This window comes from Chelon labrosus (assembly GCF_963514085.1).
Source record: "Chelon labrosus genome assembly, chromosome: 12".
Classification (NCBI taxonomy): domain Eukaryota; kingdom Metazoa; phylum Chordata; class Actinopteri; order Mugiliformes; family Mugilidae; genus Chelon; species Chelon labrosus.
In genome coordinates this window covers 4,874,470-4,891,659 of record NC_140345.1, presented here as the reverse complement: position 1 = coordinate 4,891,659, position 17,190 = coordinate 4,874,470, and the positions used below count along the sequence as shown (strand labels likewise).

Genomic DNA, 17,190 nt, shown 5'->3' with positions numbered 1-17,190 from the left:
TAAAAAGCACAGCAGTGCATTTGTAAATCAAGTGTCAAATGGACTAAAGTTTGAAATACTTTTCTGTGCAGTGTGGTAATCTCCTTCCATTCTCTCTTATCGGCAGTGCTCTCAGCGCTCAAGGAAACGATGAGCCCTGGTTTATTGGTGAGGACAGGATAGCCACGCTGTCTCGTCGGGTTTGTTCCAGGCCACTGACCCAATAAGAAGCCTTTGTCTCCTGTGGTTCAGACTGCCTGACTGATCAAACCTCCCTGCGCTGCAGTCTATTCTTCCCTCCAGAGTCAAGGACACAATGAACCAGACAGAGGCCACCACGCAGCGCTGTAACACCGGCCTGTGTCTGTCCGTCTACATCATTACCTTTGTTCTGGGCTTGCCGGCCAATATCCTGGCCTTCTACACTTTCTCCAAGAAAGTGAGACAGAAACCCACGCCGATTGACATCCTGCTTCTCAACCTGACCATCTCTGACCTGCTCTTTCTCTTCTTCCTGCCCTTCAAGATGCAAGAAGTGATGAACGATATGCGCTGGGATTTGCCCTACGCCCTCTGTCCACTGTCTGGATTCATATTCTACATGACAATCTACAACAGCACCTTCTTCCTCACTGCTATCAGCGTAGAGCGCTACTTAGGTGTGGCTTTTCCCATTCAGCATACTCTGAAGCGGCGCCCTGTGTATGCTGTTGCTGCCAGCATCTTCTTCTGGATTTTTTGCATCCTCCACCTGAGCATTGTGTTCATCGTACCCTTCATTGACAACAACTCTAACACTAGTGAGGAGAGGAGGGTATGCTATGACAATTTCACTGATGCTCAGCTAAATGTACTCCTGCCTGTGCGCCTGGAGCTCTGCGTGGTGCTTTTCTGCATCCCTTTCCTTATTTCCAGTTTTTGCTACATCAATTTTATCAGGATTTTGTGTAGGCTGCAGAACATCGGCCGACGCCGGCGCGTCCGGGCCATTGGCATGGCTTTAGGAACCCTGTTGGTGTTTGCTTTATGCTTCGGCCCCTACAACGTCTCACACATTGTGGGTTTTATTACATGGAAAAATCCTCCCTGGAGAGACAGTGCCCTGCTGTGCAGCACCTTTAACGCCTGTTTAGACCCTATTATTTTCTACTTCTCTTCCTCTGCCGTGAGAAAGACTGTGAGTCGTATGATAAAAGGGATTAAATGTCACTTCAATGGGTGGATGCCCTGTTACACGTGCCCTACCTTTTGGGGGGAGACTAGCAAGACTTCAGAAGATAGGGAACACAAACAAGACGATACCAATACTAACTGAGCTAACTGAAAGGGAGCAACCAGACAGTTGCTATGTTTGTTATTTCTTATCCCTCGAAGCAGGAAATTAATGCAATGTCTCCGCTTTTACACGTGAGAAAAGGACTCGGCTGTAAACGGCACACGGCGCTTTTGTTTGACTCATACACTTCCTGTTTGGATATGAGACGAGACAGGTAACTTTCTGTCTGCCTGAGCAATCCACTCCAATTTCTTATGCAGCGCAACATGTAAAGCCACAGAGACGGACTACTCTGAGCTGTCACATGAAATAAAAAATGTTGGGTTTTTTTGTTTTTTATACAAAGCAGCAGGACTTTAGAAGAGCCACATTAATGCATGTCAAGTGTTGAAGTAGAGTGCTGGGGAAGAGGGGGCAACAAAATGAATATCTAAGCACCAGCTTCACGCATCATCCCTATATGTGAACAAAAGAGAGGAAGATTCCCTTCCAGCTCCACTCGGGAACAAGATTTGTTGTTTGCTTGCAAAAACATACTTATTATGTCAATTGTTGGTGGTACAAGAGGAGAATGATGAAAATTACATTTGTACACAAATGAAAAACTGTAATATACAGCTTGGAATTTGCTTTTTGTCTGAGCACTTATTTGTATTTAAACATGCTGGTGATACGTGTCTAAAATCTGTATGACAGGAGTTATGTATGTATCATTTTATATTATAAAATAAAGCAGCGTTATTTTCTTATACAAATTGTGTACACTTTACATAAGTTATGACTCACAGGTGATTTTGAGTGTGCCCATACGCGTGTATGCACCTGAAGGAAGAGGAAGAAAAGCCGGTGATAAACACGGACTGCACAGACACTGTTTTCTTAACCGAATCATGGAAAACATTTATGAGTGAGTACGCAGTGGCCAGTCGCAAGGTGATTGTGTCCGTGTGTACATGCAAGAGGAGCGATAAGGACTCATTTATTTTTGAAAGGGTGAATGACGACTGTGAAGAGTGAAGACAGGAATAAACCTCCTGCATCACCCAAATTTAGATGTGATCACCAGATCGGTCATGAAAGCTTTTTTGTCTGTAATGTTAAGTGGGCTGTAATGCAAAAATATGGATAGTATGAGCAATAGAAACTTTATTGACCCTCTTTTGAATCTCTTATTTGGTTATATTGTAGATACATCAGCATGCTCTAACTGTAATTTGCATTATTTCTGGCAGTAGTTTTTTCCCTTGGCGGTGTGGACAGGCCTAAATTTAAATTTAAACTTCTTCCAACACGTGAATCAAGATCTCACCCCACACGCTGTGAACATTAACAATGCTATCACACAAGCAAGCGCTGGCATCGGCTGTAATCCTGTTGTGGGAGGATTAGGCCCGCACGGAGGTTGAGATGATCACTGTATCTGTTTGACAGGTGCGTCATGCATGAAGCATTCATTTTGACACACAGACTCGAGTGAATGACTATGATGCGCCGGGTAGCAGCCACTGACACAACAAACAAATCCAAAAACACGCGAGTCAGCATGTCACAGCGATAAAAAGTTACCGAGATCAACAGCTTTGATGCGCAGAAAGAAATAAGTGGCGCTTCGGTGTTGAGGTGGCACACAGCACAGCATGTGGGGCGGCTGAGGCTGGGTGGGTAGAGCGGGTTGTCCACAAACCCGTTAGTGGTTCAACCTCCGGAACATGCTACGTGATGCAATGTCTTAAGCAAGACACTTTGGCAAGTGTGTGTGCTTGTGTGTGTGAGTGGGTAGATGTGCACTGTGACTGTAAAGTGCTTTGAGTACTACAAGGTAGAAAAGCGCTATAAAAAAACAAGACCACTGGCCATAGCCCAGTTATGTGGCTTCAAATTAGTGAGAGAACCATTTATTACATTGAAGATGTTAAAGCAGAATGAATCCTATTTCCTCCGTGATGACTCTGGGTTTCGATTTGTATGATGTTGTTTGCCAAAGGTTGGTCAGCTGAGATGAGCTGCACTGAAGGCCCGGCGGTCCTTTTTTTGTTTTCTCTGCCATTTCATTTTGTGTTTCCTGGAAGAAGATAATTGGTTATTGCGTCAGTGTTGACTTTTTCTGAACAATGTGTGATAGGTTACAGGGATAAGGCAATAAGAAAAACAGCCGCGTATTAGTGTGTGTATGCGCGCATGTACGTGTGTTTGCCGAGGGCATAGGAAAACACTGTACTCACATGGCAGACAGCATTTTCCTTGTACCCAGAAATGTTTCACTGCAGTCGAGAGCAGAGCAATATCACATAAATTAAACATGCTTTTTCTTAAATTATTTTTTTATCAACATCCTGTAATTCTCGCAAAAGACATTCACTCTCTCACCTTCCAATAAAAACATGGTCAGTGCCAAGAGGAAAACACATCTTGAGTATATTCAAGTGTACAATTAGCTCATTTGTGCAGGCATCTGGAAAAAAAAAAAAGAAAAAAAGCCCGGCACTGATTAGCACTGACTTATCATGTTACTGGGCATGACAGAATTAAATCACGGAGGTTAAACTGGCTTTGGGTGATGGACATTCTCCACCTCCCCGGAAGGAGAGGTGTTTAAACATTGATTGGAAAAATCATTAATTTGTTCAAGTATGCAGTATTGCAGGCAATCTGTTGCCTTGGAATTATCAATGTCTGACCCACATTAGTAGTCAAGTAGGGCAAACACTGAGCATGTGACTCGCTGTATGTTAGACCGTGTCGTCTATGAACTCTCCGTCACTGAGGGCTGTGTTATTTTGAAGGGAGCTGCATATATTCCAGTAAATATCCAATTTACTTTCTGCATAGACATGGCTCGGTTGCCTTGCAGCCTGCTGTTGGAGGCTTGAAAATCTCCTCAATGAATTATTATTTTAAGAGCAACTGTATTACGCAGTGTTTGACTAACAACGGTACAAGCGTGCAAAAAATGTTGACCTGCCTAAATCTATATATTTATACTACTGAATCAATTTTCTAGCATATTTCAGCTCATTGGTTTGGTTATACTCTATCTACCCAGCACCAAACAGATTAAGTGAAGGTAGCCTCTGGTTTCACAGCTGTTACCTGCCTAGATTTGCAGCCCTGTACCCTAGAAGAAGGTAAACCCCTGGTTTTAGGCTAGCATCAGTTGCTCTATCTTGACTCGTTGCCGGTAACTAGCTTCACCTTTAAGAAAAAACCATCTTAGCTTTCGGGGAACCAGGCCTTTATTTTAAGTCTCATGCCTTTAAATGGTGTTGTGTTTGTCGTGTTCACAAGAACAGTCCATATGAACTTCTTGAGGTTGGAAAGTTCACAAGTTGTGACCATAGACTGTATAAAGATAGTTCCTCAAAAGTGAAGCCAAAGCAAGTAGAGCCCCCCCTGGTGGCTGGCTGCAGTATAGGTCATAAGCTCCAGCTCCTCCATGTTAGTGGATGGGATTTGAGCCTAAACTAAAAACACTAAAACACACGTCAAATAATTCTTTTCCCGAGCATAGTTATTTGACGCTATATAAACAGGATGCACAGGCTCCAAACTCGCAAGATGGCGCCACCCGTATCCCTGGGAAGCTAGCGTCAGTTTGACCAATGCAAGGAAGTGTTGGACGCATTGTCCTTTTTTTTATACAGTATATAGTTGTGACGTGTTTACTGATGTTTTCGGAAACTGCGGAAGCGAATGGCGACTTAATGCTGTATATTGTAATTTAGTTATATACTATTACCCACACACTTTTCTGGGAGACACCTTTTTATCGAAACTCACTCATCTACATGCATATTACCCTCAAGACTGCATCTCTGAAAGGGGAAGGCTTGGCTGGTGATGCAGCAAAAAAGCCATACATTTTCTGCAGAACTGTATAAATCAAGTATACCAGAAAAACTATCAAGGTAGGTTACGCAAGCATCCTTTATAATTTATAAACTGGCTTTTGTTAGCTAGCTACCAGTGTCTGTTTAGACTTTAAAATTGTGTGATTTAATAATTTGATAGTTTGCACATCTGGATAAAACTGACACGTAGTTAATACACACCTGAATATTGCACTGATATTCCATCTACTGCTAGATCCGTCTGACTGCCTTGTGTCCTGTGTGTGACTTCAGTTATGAGCAGAGAGTGATTTTTTTTAGGGCCAACATAATGCTAGAGCAGACTCTACACTTTTAGATTCTGGGTCAATGCTAGATGAATTCAGCAACAAGTGTGCAGTGACATGTGCTCCACATTTGCCACAGAAGTGATTCATCCCTCTGACAGCTTCCGTCTCCTTCACAAATGTATGGTAATATTTGGAGCCATCTGTCACACCAAACTGACTGAATTTATCAGAAAGATAGTTGAATAATTGAAAACTGGTGGGCATTATGTAATGTGTCACTTTTTATGTTGAGGGACATTTGATCAAATGAAGATTCCTAAATGGGAATTTAACATGAAATATATATAATACATAGTACATACACCGATCAGCCACAACATTATGACCGGAGAAGTAAATAACATTGACCACCTTGTGACAATTCAATGTTCTGCTGGGAAACTTTTGGACCTGGCATTCATGTGGATGTTACTTAGACATGTACCACCCACCTAGACCAGACCAGGCACCCCCACCCCATAGCAATGACACTCCTTGATGGCAGCAGCCATCCCCAGCAGGATGCAGCCTGACACAGGTACACACACAAAAACGCTTTAGGAACAACTCAAAAACACGAAGAACAGCACAAGGTGTTGACCTGGCCTCCAAATTCACTAGATCCCAAACTGATCAAGTATCTGTGGGATGATCCACAGAGGGCCCTCCCCTCAACCCATAGGGCCCAAAGGCCCCCACTAACAACATTCTGTTGCCAGACACCAAAGGACACCCTCAGAAGGCCCATGTCCATTCTCTGATGAGTCACAACTGTTTTGGAGGCACAAGGGAGACCTACACAATATTAGGAAGGTGGTCATAATGTGACCAGTGTACGTATAGTCAGCGCTGAATATTCTGTAGTCAAGTTCCTAGGCTATATAGCATGCCTATGCTTGGGAATTGAATTAATTTTCCTTCTTAATTTACCCTAAATGAAGGTGGCATGGCATTTTTGGGAGAAAAAAGTAATTGAAGAGACAGATTCCCTGGCAGTGGTTGTCTATCACCTGGAAACACTTTGACTGGTGTGCTGGCATGGAGTTCACCAACCAGTCTGAAGACAGCAGGGCTCTGTCAGCTGGGTGTTCAGACAGGCTGCTGTGAAGGCTGTTGCCACGAAGGGGGCAGTTGGTGACTGACAGGTGATCGATATTGGCACTTTGGGAGATCCAGGTGAGGGTGAGCCTGCTTTGATGGGATCCCCCAGTGAGACAAAAGCAGAGCCTATTGACCGGTCTCTGGATCTGAGGGAATACTGAAGTACATTTTAGAAGCAGAAGGTGGAGATAGTAGTAGAAGTAGGGTATGAAGCAAGTAAAGCATCAAATGAGATCATTCAAATTGCTAAATTGGGTCAGGGCAGATGCAAATAATGATATACAGCAAGGTAAAGTAGGACAGAAATATGAAAGGAGAAATGTGGCGGTATTAGTCATAATGCAGCCTTCAGTACAAGGAGTAAACAAGAAGAAATACGTGACTAATGAAAGGCGAACATTTCACAATGTGCAGTAATATGCACAAACTATGCATCAGCAGAATATTCTGGAACACAGAAAAAAGAGGCATTGTACAAAATATGCTATGTGACGAAAAAAAAAATGCTGCATAAATAAAAGCTCCTCCACTAAATTGCTACTCTGAATCATACTGTACCCACTGTCTCTGACTACTGCTGCCCCTCCTACTTCTACCATTAATCTCTATAATGGCCATTTGAACTGTATGTCATTTAAGACGCATGTTACAAACTGCTTTACCTACAACATGCTGCAGGAAGTCATAGCAATGATAATAATTGATGAAAAGAGAATTTAAATAAATGCAACACAGAATGCAGCCCAAATACAACAATTAAGGAATAAAATTGGTCAAAACTTGCAATATCACTTGTTATTTGGTCGAGGCGATGTTGCATTCAGGGGAAATCAAAAGGAAGCTTTTCTTCCGCATGAAGGATTTCCACATAATAGTTTGGCCATCCCTCCCTGCCTTGTTTTCTGGTGAGTTTCAATTCCCTGGGCAAGATCGATACAAGGCACTGCGCATGGTGCTGGGGTGATTATTTCTAAATCTGTCATGAAACTGCTCAGGCAAAAAGATGAACTCTGAGGGAATTTCACATGACTTGAATTTTTATGCCCTGGCCGTTCGTTTTATGGCGATGCTCAGTCCCCGACGCCGCTCGTATCGAGCTGCCTCACTTTAAACGCTGTGGCCCTGGTGCACAGGAGATACAAATGAGACATAATTACGAGCATGGCAACACAACCCAAGCACTGCAGCCCTAATGAATTGCGAGCATGTTCATTTCTGAAACCAGCTATTTGTTTCTCACCCAAGACGACCAGCCCGGTGCCGTTGCCCCACGCTGGATCATCCTGCAGGACGGTCACCTCGTAGAAATGCCACCCAGAATCATCCAGTGCTACCTCAGTGATCACGAGGGAGGATGCTTGGTTCTCCTTCACAACGATCTGCCTGGATGACTTTGGGATGAGCTGCTTCTCCGACTTCATTTTGAACCGCTGAACCCCATACTTGAGGGATATAACTCTGAAATGACATGACAGAGTTGCCGTCTCAGGCGGCGTCACACCGAGAGATGGAGGATACTGTCTAACCCTCAGTCCCACTGAGGTTGCTGTCAGGGCTAAAGACAGAGCCATTAATACAATGTGTCATACAAGGAACTTTTAAAAAGTGCAGACTGGACCTGTGGGTCAACTACTTTAAACGTGTGTGCGGTACGGTTGGATGACAGCTAATAGCAAGGTTTCCCAGACCAAGGCGATCAAAGAGAAATCTCTAACAACCAGAAGAAGAATAACAGTGGAAGTCAATCCAGTATAATTTCTCAATCCACCAAGCATTTATTGAATAGCTTCCAGTGTGATAAACCTCACCAAACAAAGGACTGCAAAGTATGATGCAGACACACTCAAACACAAAAGACTGCCATGGAATAGGTTTGATTGTAATGCTTGTCTAGCCAAGGGTGATGAAGTGGTTATTAAGTGTGATGGTGAAATACCGCAGATAAGATAGGCAGCAAAACACTCGGTCACTCACAATTGCAGTGCAGATGACAAAAACAACTCGCAAGCTTAAGAAATAATTGTTGAGAAACAAGTCTCATCTCTGTTCCCTCTGTTTGGAGGAATTCAATAAAGAGCAGAGGCAGGATTTTCTGCTCTCATTCCATCAGTTGTTTCTTTGGATTTATTGACAATACGACAATACTGAATTTGTTCAATAGGAAACGCTGACCAGGACGGACTGGGACAGACCTGGGTCCGCTATATTTGATCTGGCTTTGTTCGTCTTTACAAACACTTGTTTAGGCATCTTGTTGTAAGGCTACCGTCCTGTTTCCTCCCTCTTTTAATGAATCATATTCATACGCACACAAGTCTCATTCTGCTAACGAAAGAGCACGCAAAGGTCATGGTTTTTGTCACGCTGCTGTTCCCCTCCATTCTAGTGCCTGAGAAAATAATTTCTTAGACACTCTTATGTGTGAAGCTTGCCGAGCATTCAAATGTAATGGTGTCAACAAGTTTTTTTTCTATGCACTCCGTGGTTAGCGGTTAGTAGGTCAGACTTTTGCAGAAAAGAGAGAGGCTGTGGGGTGAACTACATATGTCAGTGTTTCGGCAAATAATAACCACAGGTTGTCCGTGGGTTTCCACGAAGTCTCAAGGCTCTCTGAATCATGAAAACGGTTTGACTTGTAAGACACGTGTGCCAATTTTAAGAAACAAAAACGTACACAAGGAATTACAATGAAACCTTGGTGTGAAGAAAGCAGGATAAATCAGCAGCGAACAGATTTGCGACAAGCATGTTTAGAAGTGGAAACAAGTATTTCTTGTGCGAGAGCTGTAAATATGAATGTCGCCAGTGCTCTAATGAGCGACGGTATAATAAATTCAGATCTCTGAGGAGAGGAAACTTGTGACGCTAGGTGAAATCGCCCTCATCAAAGCGAAATGCGAGAAGTTGAAAAATGTGGCTTCAAGTGGGGAAAAATACAGGCCTGCTTTAAACCTAATATATTTAATTGAAACTGCAGATGGTCTCCTCTAAAACACCACAGTGACTTAAAGGGCCTTACTTTCCTGTCTGTGAGCAAAGGAAATTTTTAAAACGGCAGATATGACCCGACTTTCCAAAAAAATAACTGTGCAGCTCAGACAGAAAGCGGAACAGACTGGCCTGATTGGAAGGACTTCAGAGGGCTGGTGTAAAGCTTTTGATAATCATAGCCATGTAAACAAATAATCGGATCGTTTCTTTCGGGTTGGAATGAATTCATTTCTTCAGTACATGCTTTCCCCTTTCCCTCTTGGGGTAAACATCAGGTGACACGGTGAGTTTCCAGGACGGACAGAAACATTGTTGTTGGGCTGCCGCCATGTGCGTGTCGGAAAGAGTGAAGCTGGAATCGATACGAATAAGTGTCTGTATAATGTTCCGTCTCAGTCATCTTGTTCTACTTAAGTAAATCAGTGTTGTTGATAACGTTGAGGAAAAGTACTCTTTCTTTTTTGTCTTCTCCTATTATATTTTCTGCAGATTTGACGCTCCACTCTCTGCATTTCAGAAAAGTTCTACTCTGCTCGAAGTATCCGGATAAGTTAACACATATATCTTATCAGACCATTTTACTTGGTGTCTATGTAAACAGTTAAGCTGGATTTGAAGGATTTCATCCATGTAAACATGGTCAGAGTCGAATTTGGGATCCCACACATCTATGCAATAGCTTATTATATACCAGCTTTATATATTATTATATACCAGCGTAATTGTTTAATGAGACATTTGACGTAGCACTGGTTAAGGCATAGTCTAGTTTGATTTCCCAGGATGCTTAATGTCTATACAGAGAAAGACAAATCTTATTCTGTTATTCTATTGTTTTCCTCCGTTATATATTTTTTTGATGGCTCCATTAAAACACTTGTTTGTATTGTTACTAATGTGTTACTGGACACATGTTGGCAAAATGATGATTACAACGTGACGGTTTTCCTCACAGGACAGATTTAAACAAAGGCTATTATTGTAATTAATTAGAAAAGATTAGCTCCCCAAAGCCGTTATCAATTTGTTTGATAATCCATGACTAAATGTGTGCAGGTGTGTTGAAGATGAGAACACAGATGTTCGTCACTGACAAGAGGAGGACAAGTGGAGAGTCTCCCACTTATGAATTCACACTAACCACAGCACGTCATTTTCGCCATTATTTTCCTATTAATTACTGGCCACGTCTATCATGAAGTTATTATCCCCCCTAATGACGTTTTTTTTTTTTTTTTTTTGACGGAAAATGATTTGACATGAGCGTCCCACCGAAATCCTAACAAACCCTCGGGGACAAACCTGCAACGGCAACAAACGCCGAGACGCTTTACTCAGCAGGAAGCAAAAAGCAAACTGAAGCAACTCACCCGACCTCACCCCGACGGAGAGAGCTGCTTCGAGCAAAAAACACACACAGTGAGTTCTGTTAAAAACAAAACTGATTTTTATTTTTTTGCCTCCCTCCACTTGATATCATTTTTAACTCCACTTCATGGATTTTGAAAAAAAAAAAAGAAAAGAAAAAGGAAAAGCAATACACTGAAATAAAGCGTCAGAGAAGACAACTAAAGGAATCAAAAGGAAGTACAATCATCACTTCACAGCACAGAACATCTGTCAGGAGTGGAAGACAAATGTTTTGATCCTTTCATTCTGTCTCATGTGTTTACATCGATAGGACTTTGAGAGGTGTAATAAATGCCTGTAATCCAGGTGTGTGTTGTGGACGAACCGAACAACCTGTCCGGTGGAGCTCAGGGGAAATACGAACACACACACAGATGCTGACATATGCTTCTCGCATGCGAGGCCCCTTGAATTACTCATGCTCATCGTGGAGCTCGTTGCACACTTTGACATAGACACGTGGGTTACGCACAGGCACACACACACACACACCGTTTAGATCAGCTTTTGCACAGTGGGCAAACCTGGAGCACTGTGGGATGGGAGGGCATTTTTACAGGTAATCCCCTACTTTTTAATTGAAGACAGCAAGATTAAAGGAATCTGTGCAGCGAGAGTAAAAGAAGAAGAGAGAGGATTTCAACATTAAACACTAACCTAAGCCAGCCCATTCCTGCGATTATACCTGATGGGTCTCTTTGGGTAAAAAATTCAAATTAGTTTCCAAATATGACATTTGCAGTGAGTACCTAATTCTCAGCGCTATGTCTCATCTTGAGGCACGTGGACCAGCCCCATCATACATCCTGTCACATATCTCAGCCCCCAGCACACCTTACATAAGACACTTGTGCAGGGTTCATCGGTGACTTCGCCGCAGCCTGGCAGTCCTTCCATCACATAACTGCAATATAAATCACCAGTTGGCGCTGTCACTTGTGAAAGAAATCCAAGTTTCCCCTGTCAGCTCTCAGCACCACAACCAATATTTACCCCTTGACTGATTGACAAGGAAAATGCCAGGCGTGGGATGGTAATTCAGAGAGGCCAAGAAATGGGACTCTTTCTATGTCGGAGATGTGAGGTGGGCGACTTAATGACTAGGGGAGACTTGGTGGGCGAGATGCCTCCATTGTGTTGCATGGTCCGTGTGAACGCTGCTGTTGCTCAGCTGGTAGAGAGCGGGACGCCGTTAATTAGCCAGGCGCTCCCGTTCTAGGAGAGGTGAGTGATTGACAAGACACATCTGCGGTCACAGTGAGGGAGAGGGTGAGGCTGGCGGCTCTGTGGCCCAACATCTTAGCTGCAAGCAGAGGTTGTGTATATATAAAGAAGACCTGAACTGAACTGCATCTATTTTACTTATTTAATTACTAAGACTAAAATCTATCTATCTGTCTATCTATCTATCTATCTATCCCTTTTTTTGTCATGATCCTGTATAGAGTGCACTCATTAGCTGTGGTAATGGAAAAGTACTGGGCCTTAATAGACGTACAACAGCAGCTTTGCCCGCGAGAACCAAATGAGCCTGTAGATACTTGGTAAATAATGGCTAATTAGTATAATACATGAGAATTAGCCGTGCTTTGCTGTAAAAGACATGAGCAGGGGATTTGGAACAATGCTAATCGTTCATATATAATTGTAACTCTGCATATCCTATTTCGTTACACCGACGCAACGCATGCAAATGTTCACATCACACATGGTTTCTTAATATTGTGTTGCACACTCACACGTTATATTTGTCCGTTTCACATCCAGATATAAACCTCCAGGACTCCAGTGGCTGCTACCACACAGCGGGCCTCTGCAAAATCCCTCGGTCACGTTGCTGTGATTGCAAATGACATACAATAAAAATACCACCGCACACACCACCAAATCACACGTACAGTGCGAAAGGGAGCGATTGTGGATAACAGTACAGCATGTAGCGAAAAAACAAAACACACAAAAAATAAAATAAGAAAAACAGCTGCCTGGATTGACTTGAAAAGAAAAACAAATGATTAATTCTTCATTCTGGATCTGAACCACAGCTCTGAACACATAGTTTACTGAGCTGACATTACAGCTTGCCCAAATAGTTTCAGAGAAGGGCTTAAAATCAATGCGCAATTAGGGGTGTCTTGTATCAGGCATGATGAATTATGCTCTCTGTTCTAAGGCTGGTCTATAGACACTTGATCAATTTAGCTTCTGGGGACCTGGTAAGGCAGGCCGGGGAGAAATTGCTCTATTCCAAAGCCATTCAGTCGAATGTATTGATTAACCATTGCATACTGAATTGAAAGTCTGTCCAGGATCTGTTCTATGTGGCCAGGGTGGTGTAGGAAAGGCTTCAGCTGGAGCCGGGCTGCTACGCCTAACACAAAGAAAGATGTGCATTCACACCTTATCAGTACCTCTGTTGCTATTTTACAGTCTCGACTTTAAAGCACCATAATAATTAAATTGTGTTGAGGAACGGTGTGCAGTATCTGTCCTCACACCATAAAAAGCTTGATTACCTGACTCTTCGCAGCAAAAGCACAATGCTTTGAAACCTACTTCAAAGTAATTCCTCCTCCTGAAATCCATTTCATAATGCTGCAAACATGAAACTATACATTTGAAACCAATTACTTTAATTTCGCTATAAATAATAAAACAAAAAAACAACTAACAGAAATATAGCTGTTAAAATGTAATACAATCCAATGTATTGTAAACTGGGACACGTGTTAGTTTTGTGAGCTCTAAACAACGGCTTTGTGGCACCTTATTAACAACAACTCTGTAAACAGATCATCATAACCTTCAGCTACAGGAGCCAATCAACACATTCTCATCAGGGTGCGCAGAATGTAATTAGGGGCTGAGGAAACGTCTTGTTTATATCACTGTAAACTCACTGAACCCCAGTTGGGGTGTTATTTATACACTTGAAGTAGGCCAGACTGTGTTTGTGATCAAGGCTATGTTAATGCTGTTCACATTACATAGTGCAACCATAAATAGTTTGTGGTACACCTTCTCCTGGGAAAGACCACAGCTCTCAAGTTTGGAAACGCAATATGAGCGCCTGTCTGTCTTCTTTCCCTAAATGGAGAGTTCACTGTCTGGTTAGTGTCATCCCATCTCCCTCTGGCTCTCGGCATTTGGATTTGAATTGTTAGGAAATCCTCCCACAGGCCCGTCAGATGGGGTGCTCACTCAGCAGCATCCTCATCTACCCTCAAAGTCTATACCCAGGGGAGCTGTTGCCATCTTCCCCCCCATCCTCTCCAGTTCCCCTCCTTTTGCACCACAAGGGTGATTCATTTACAGTACTGTGCAAAGGTTTTAACTTCAGATGTTTAGAGTATGACTTCTAATTGGTTTAAATTCCCTTATTAACGTATGACCCCTACCACAAACATACAGCCAGCCATAAAACCTTACAGTAACAAGAAAATGACCTGCAACAGATGCCATGGCCCCGACAGAGACCTGAGCTCAACGTCATCAAGTCAGTATGGGGTTACATGAAAAGACAGAAGACGGAGCAACAGACTAAATCCAACAGAGGGCTGGTCATGGAAAAAAATGTGTACAGAGGAGATCAGGTGCAAAAAGAAAATTTGGTTTACTGCACTTTGTATAACTTTTGCACAGCACTGTACAGCTGTACATCATGGACCATTTAGTCGCTCGTTTGTACAAATGCTCACATTCAACTTATAACCACACCGCCATTTCAACTTGTATTACTTTGTTTCCCCTCCTGTCGTCTGGACCCTTTACCCACAAACCTGAACAGAAATAAACATGTATTATTTTTTTTTTTTTTTCAAAATCCAGCCGTACACCAACATTAACGTGCTTTTTTTCAAACCCACACTGAAAAACATGACAGTATGTTATTTTTTGTCCTTGTATTTTTTTTCTTCTTTTTATCTTCTTTTTTTTTGTTTTTTTCCTCAACATAAGGACAGATTATGTACATACAGATGTTATATGCCACTGAAAAAAAAACAGCAGGACGCCGACGTGGAACAGAATCTGAGTGACGGACAGAAACAGTGTGACGTAAAAGACAGGAACAGCGAGAGAGTGAAACGATGGCTGAGACAGAGAAAAGGAGCGCTGACCAAACGACCCGCTCTTGTGCTTGAAATGGAATCCACTGTTGTTTTTGGAGCAAAAAGATGCATGCACGCTGTGTGCTCGATGGCACACGATCCAAATACATCGCAGAGAGGGCAAGACTTTTTTTGAGTACAACATGTAATGTTTTAGTTTAAGGGCCATTTAAACAGAGCTTCACAATCATCTTAGAGTACTGTACACGATAAAAGTACAACAACAGACTTATTTCATATACCTTGTTAATGGCAGATTTCCAGATATTACAACACAGCTTTAACCATGACTGATATCTCTTGCACAGTAGTATTAGGGGTTATTGCTGCTTTGAAACAAAATTCCAATAAAATCAGACACATTCAGACATTTGATTCAATGTTGAGTAACTCCCCGTTCAGATGGCAGTAGTCAGGGTTCAGCTGGGGTGAACTCATCTCTCTGTGCAGGCTTGTTATGGCAAATTTGCATATAGTCGCTGCGTGTGAGTGGAACAGGTTTTCAGGAGAGAAACGAGTGCCGCCATTTGGGAAATACATGCTTTCCTCCCACTGTTTGTGCTGTGCGGGGGAAGTGGCTGGATAATTGTGCCGTGGGGGGTTTTGTAGTGCCCATGCCTGCATGTCACAGGTACATATTGGAGGGAGTAGTGATGCACCGAGGAAAGGTTGTCCTTGAAGAGGATTCCTGTCAGTGGCAGGATTGAGCTTGATTTATGGGGGCCATAACTGGGCGGCAGGAAGGACAGGTGGAGCCCGGGCTCCTTCACTTAGCCAGCCACAGGTAACGGCTAATTACATCTTTATCTCCCTGCGGTCTGGCAGAACAAGAACTGACTTACGGCCACGACCAGAGACTGACATGGATCCAAATCATTTATCTAGCTGGTCGGAGAAAGACACACTATGATAATAGGACAAATGTGTGTGTAATGCAGTTAACAGCATGACAAAAAGAGTCAAACACATAAACTGTTACAAATTATAAATTACATCATCACCCACCACTTCTGGCCTCGGATGAAATGATCCCTCAACATATTTCAAATGTGTTTTTAAAAAGCTTGTCATGGCAAAATAGAGCACATCACTTCGAAAACTTTACACCTTTTTTTTTTTTTTGTCGAGTTTTTTTTCCATTGTAGTCGTTTTGATGTGTGTGAGTACAAAAACTATTTTTCCCACGCACGGCTCTTCACCATCAGATTTTTTTCTCACATAGAATTCATAGTTATTCAAATACTTAATAACATCATCATCGTCATCGTCATCATCATCATCAGTAGTATTATTAACACCAAAAAAGTAAAAGCAGGTAACCTTGCAGAGTAAAACAGACACAGTGCAGGGAGGGAGGGAGGGAGTGTATGGACTCACAACAGGAACATCTCTAACCAGTACATGCTATCAACAAGCGACAAAGGGGATGGAGCCGCAGCTTTGAAACAGAAGATATTGTTGTCAGTGGACAGTCTCTTGCTGCTTCAGAGGACTGGAGCGTAGTGGAGGCTCGTGGGAGGTGGTTTTCGGCGCAAGGCAACTCTAAGTCGCCGGCGTGGCCTCTTTACTGCATATATTTACACTGGGGAGGAGGAGGAGCGAAGGAGTAGGAGGAGGGGGGGGTGACACAGAGCAGAGAACACCATAGCAATGCGTAGGGCGACTAGACAGAGCACGTTGAACAGAGGGGCAGGGAGGGGCTAAAAAGGTCTGAGTAGTGAGGGAGTCTACATGCGAAATCTTAACATGAACCCCTAAATTACATAAAGGGGCAGTTAAGACTGACGGCATCACTACCCAACCTTTTTGTTTTTATACATTTTGACATCATTCAGAGCAGCTTCACTGCTACACAGTTAAAATCAATAAAAAGCAATATGTGTGTGTTTGTGTTGGTGTGTGTGATCAAAGAGCGACGCTTCTCGTGGCCACCTACTGGTCAATTTTCAAGGTCACATGACCACCAGTGACTATCACTTCCATAAATACCCACCGTAATAATGTGATTTCATGTATAATTTCCATAAGGCAAACATTGTAGGTCAGTCCGTAGTCTATGATACATAAATGATCATCCAGTTGTTAGATTTTCTATTTTCTCAGTGATCACCAACACAATTTTCATTAATTTACACTCTCTATTAACATCTGCCCAGTGGTAATAATGG

General features: G+C 42.6%; 1 protein-coding gene across 1 annotated transcript; it reads left to right on the top strand.

The window, feature by feature from the left end:
* Positions 1-240: 240 nt before the first annotated feature.
* On the top strand, positions 241-1,975 carry LOC311496446 (free fatty acid receptor 2). The gene has a single exon (XM_084556314.1). It carries the CDS (start codon positions 296-298, stop codon positions 1,292-1,294), a length of 999 nt encoding a protein of 332 aa, XP_084412440.1. The 5' UTR covers positions 241-295; the 3' UTR covers positions 1,295-1,975.
* The last annotated feature ends 15,215 nt before the right edge of the window (positions 1,976-17,190 follow it).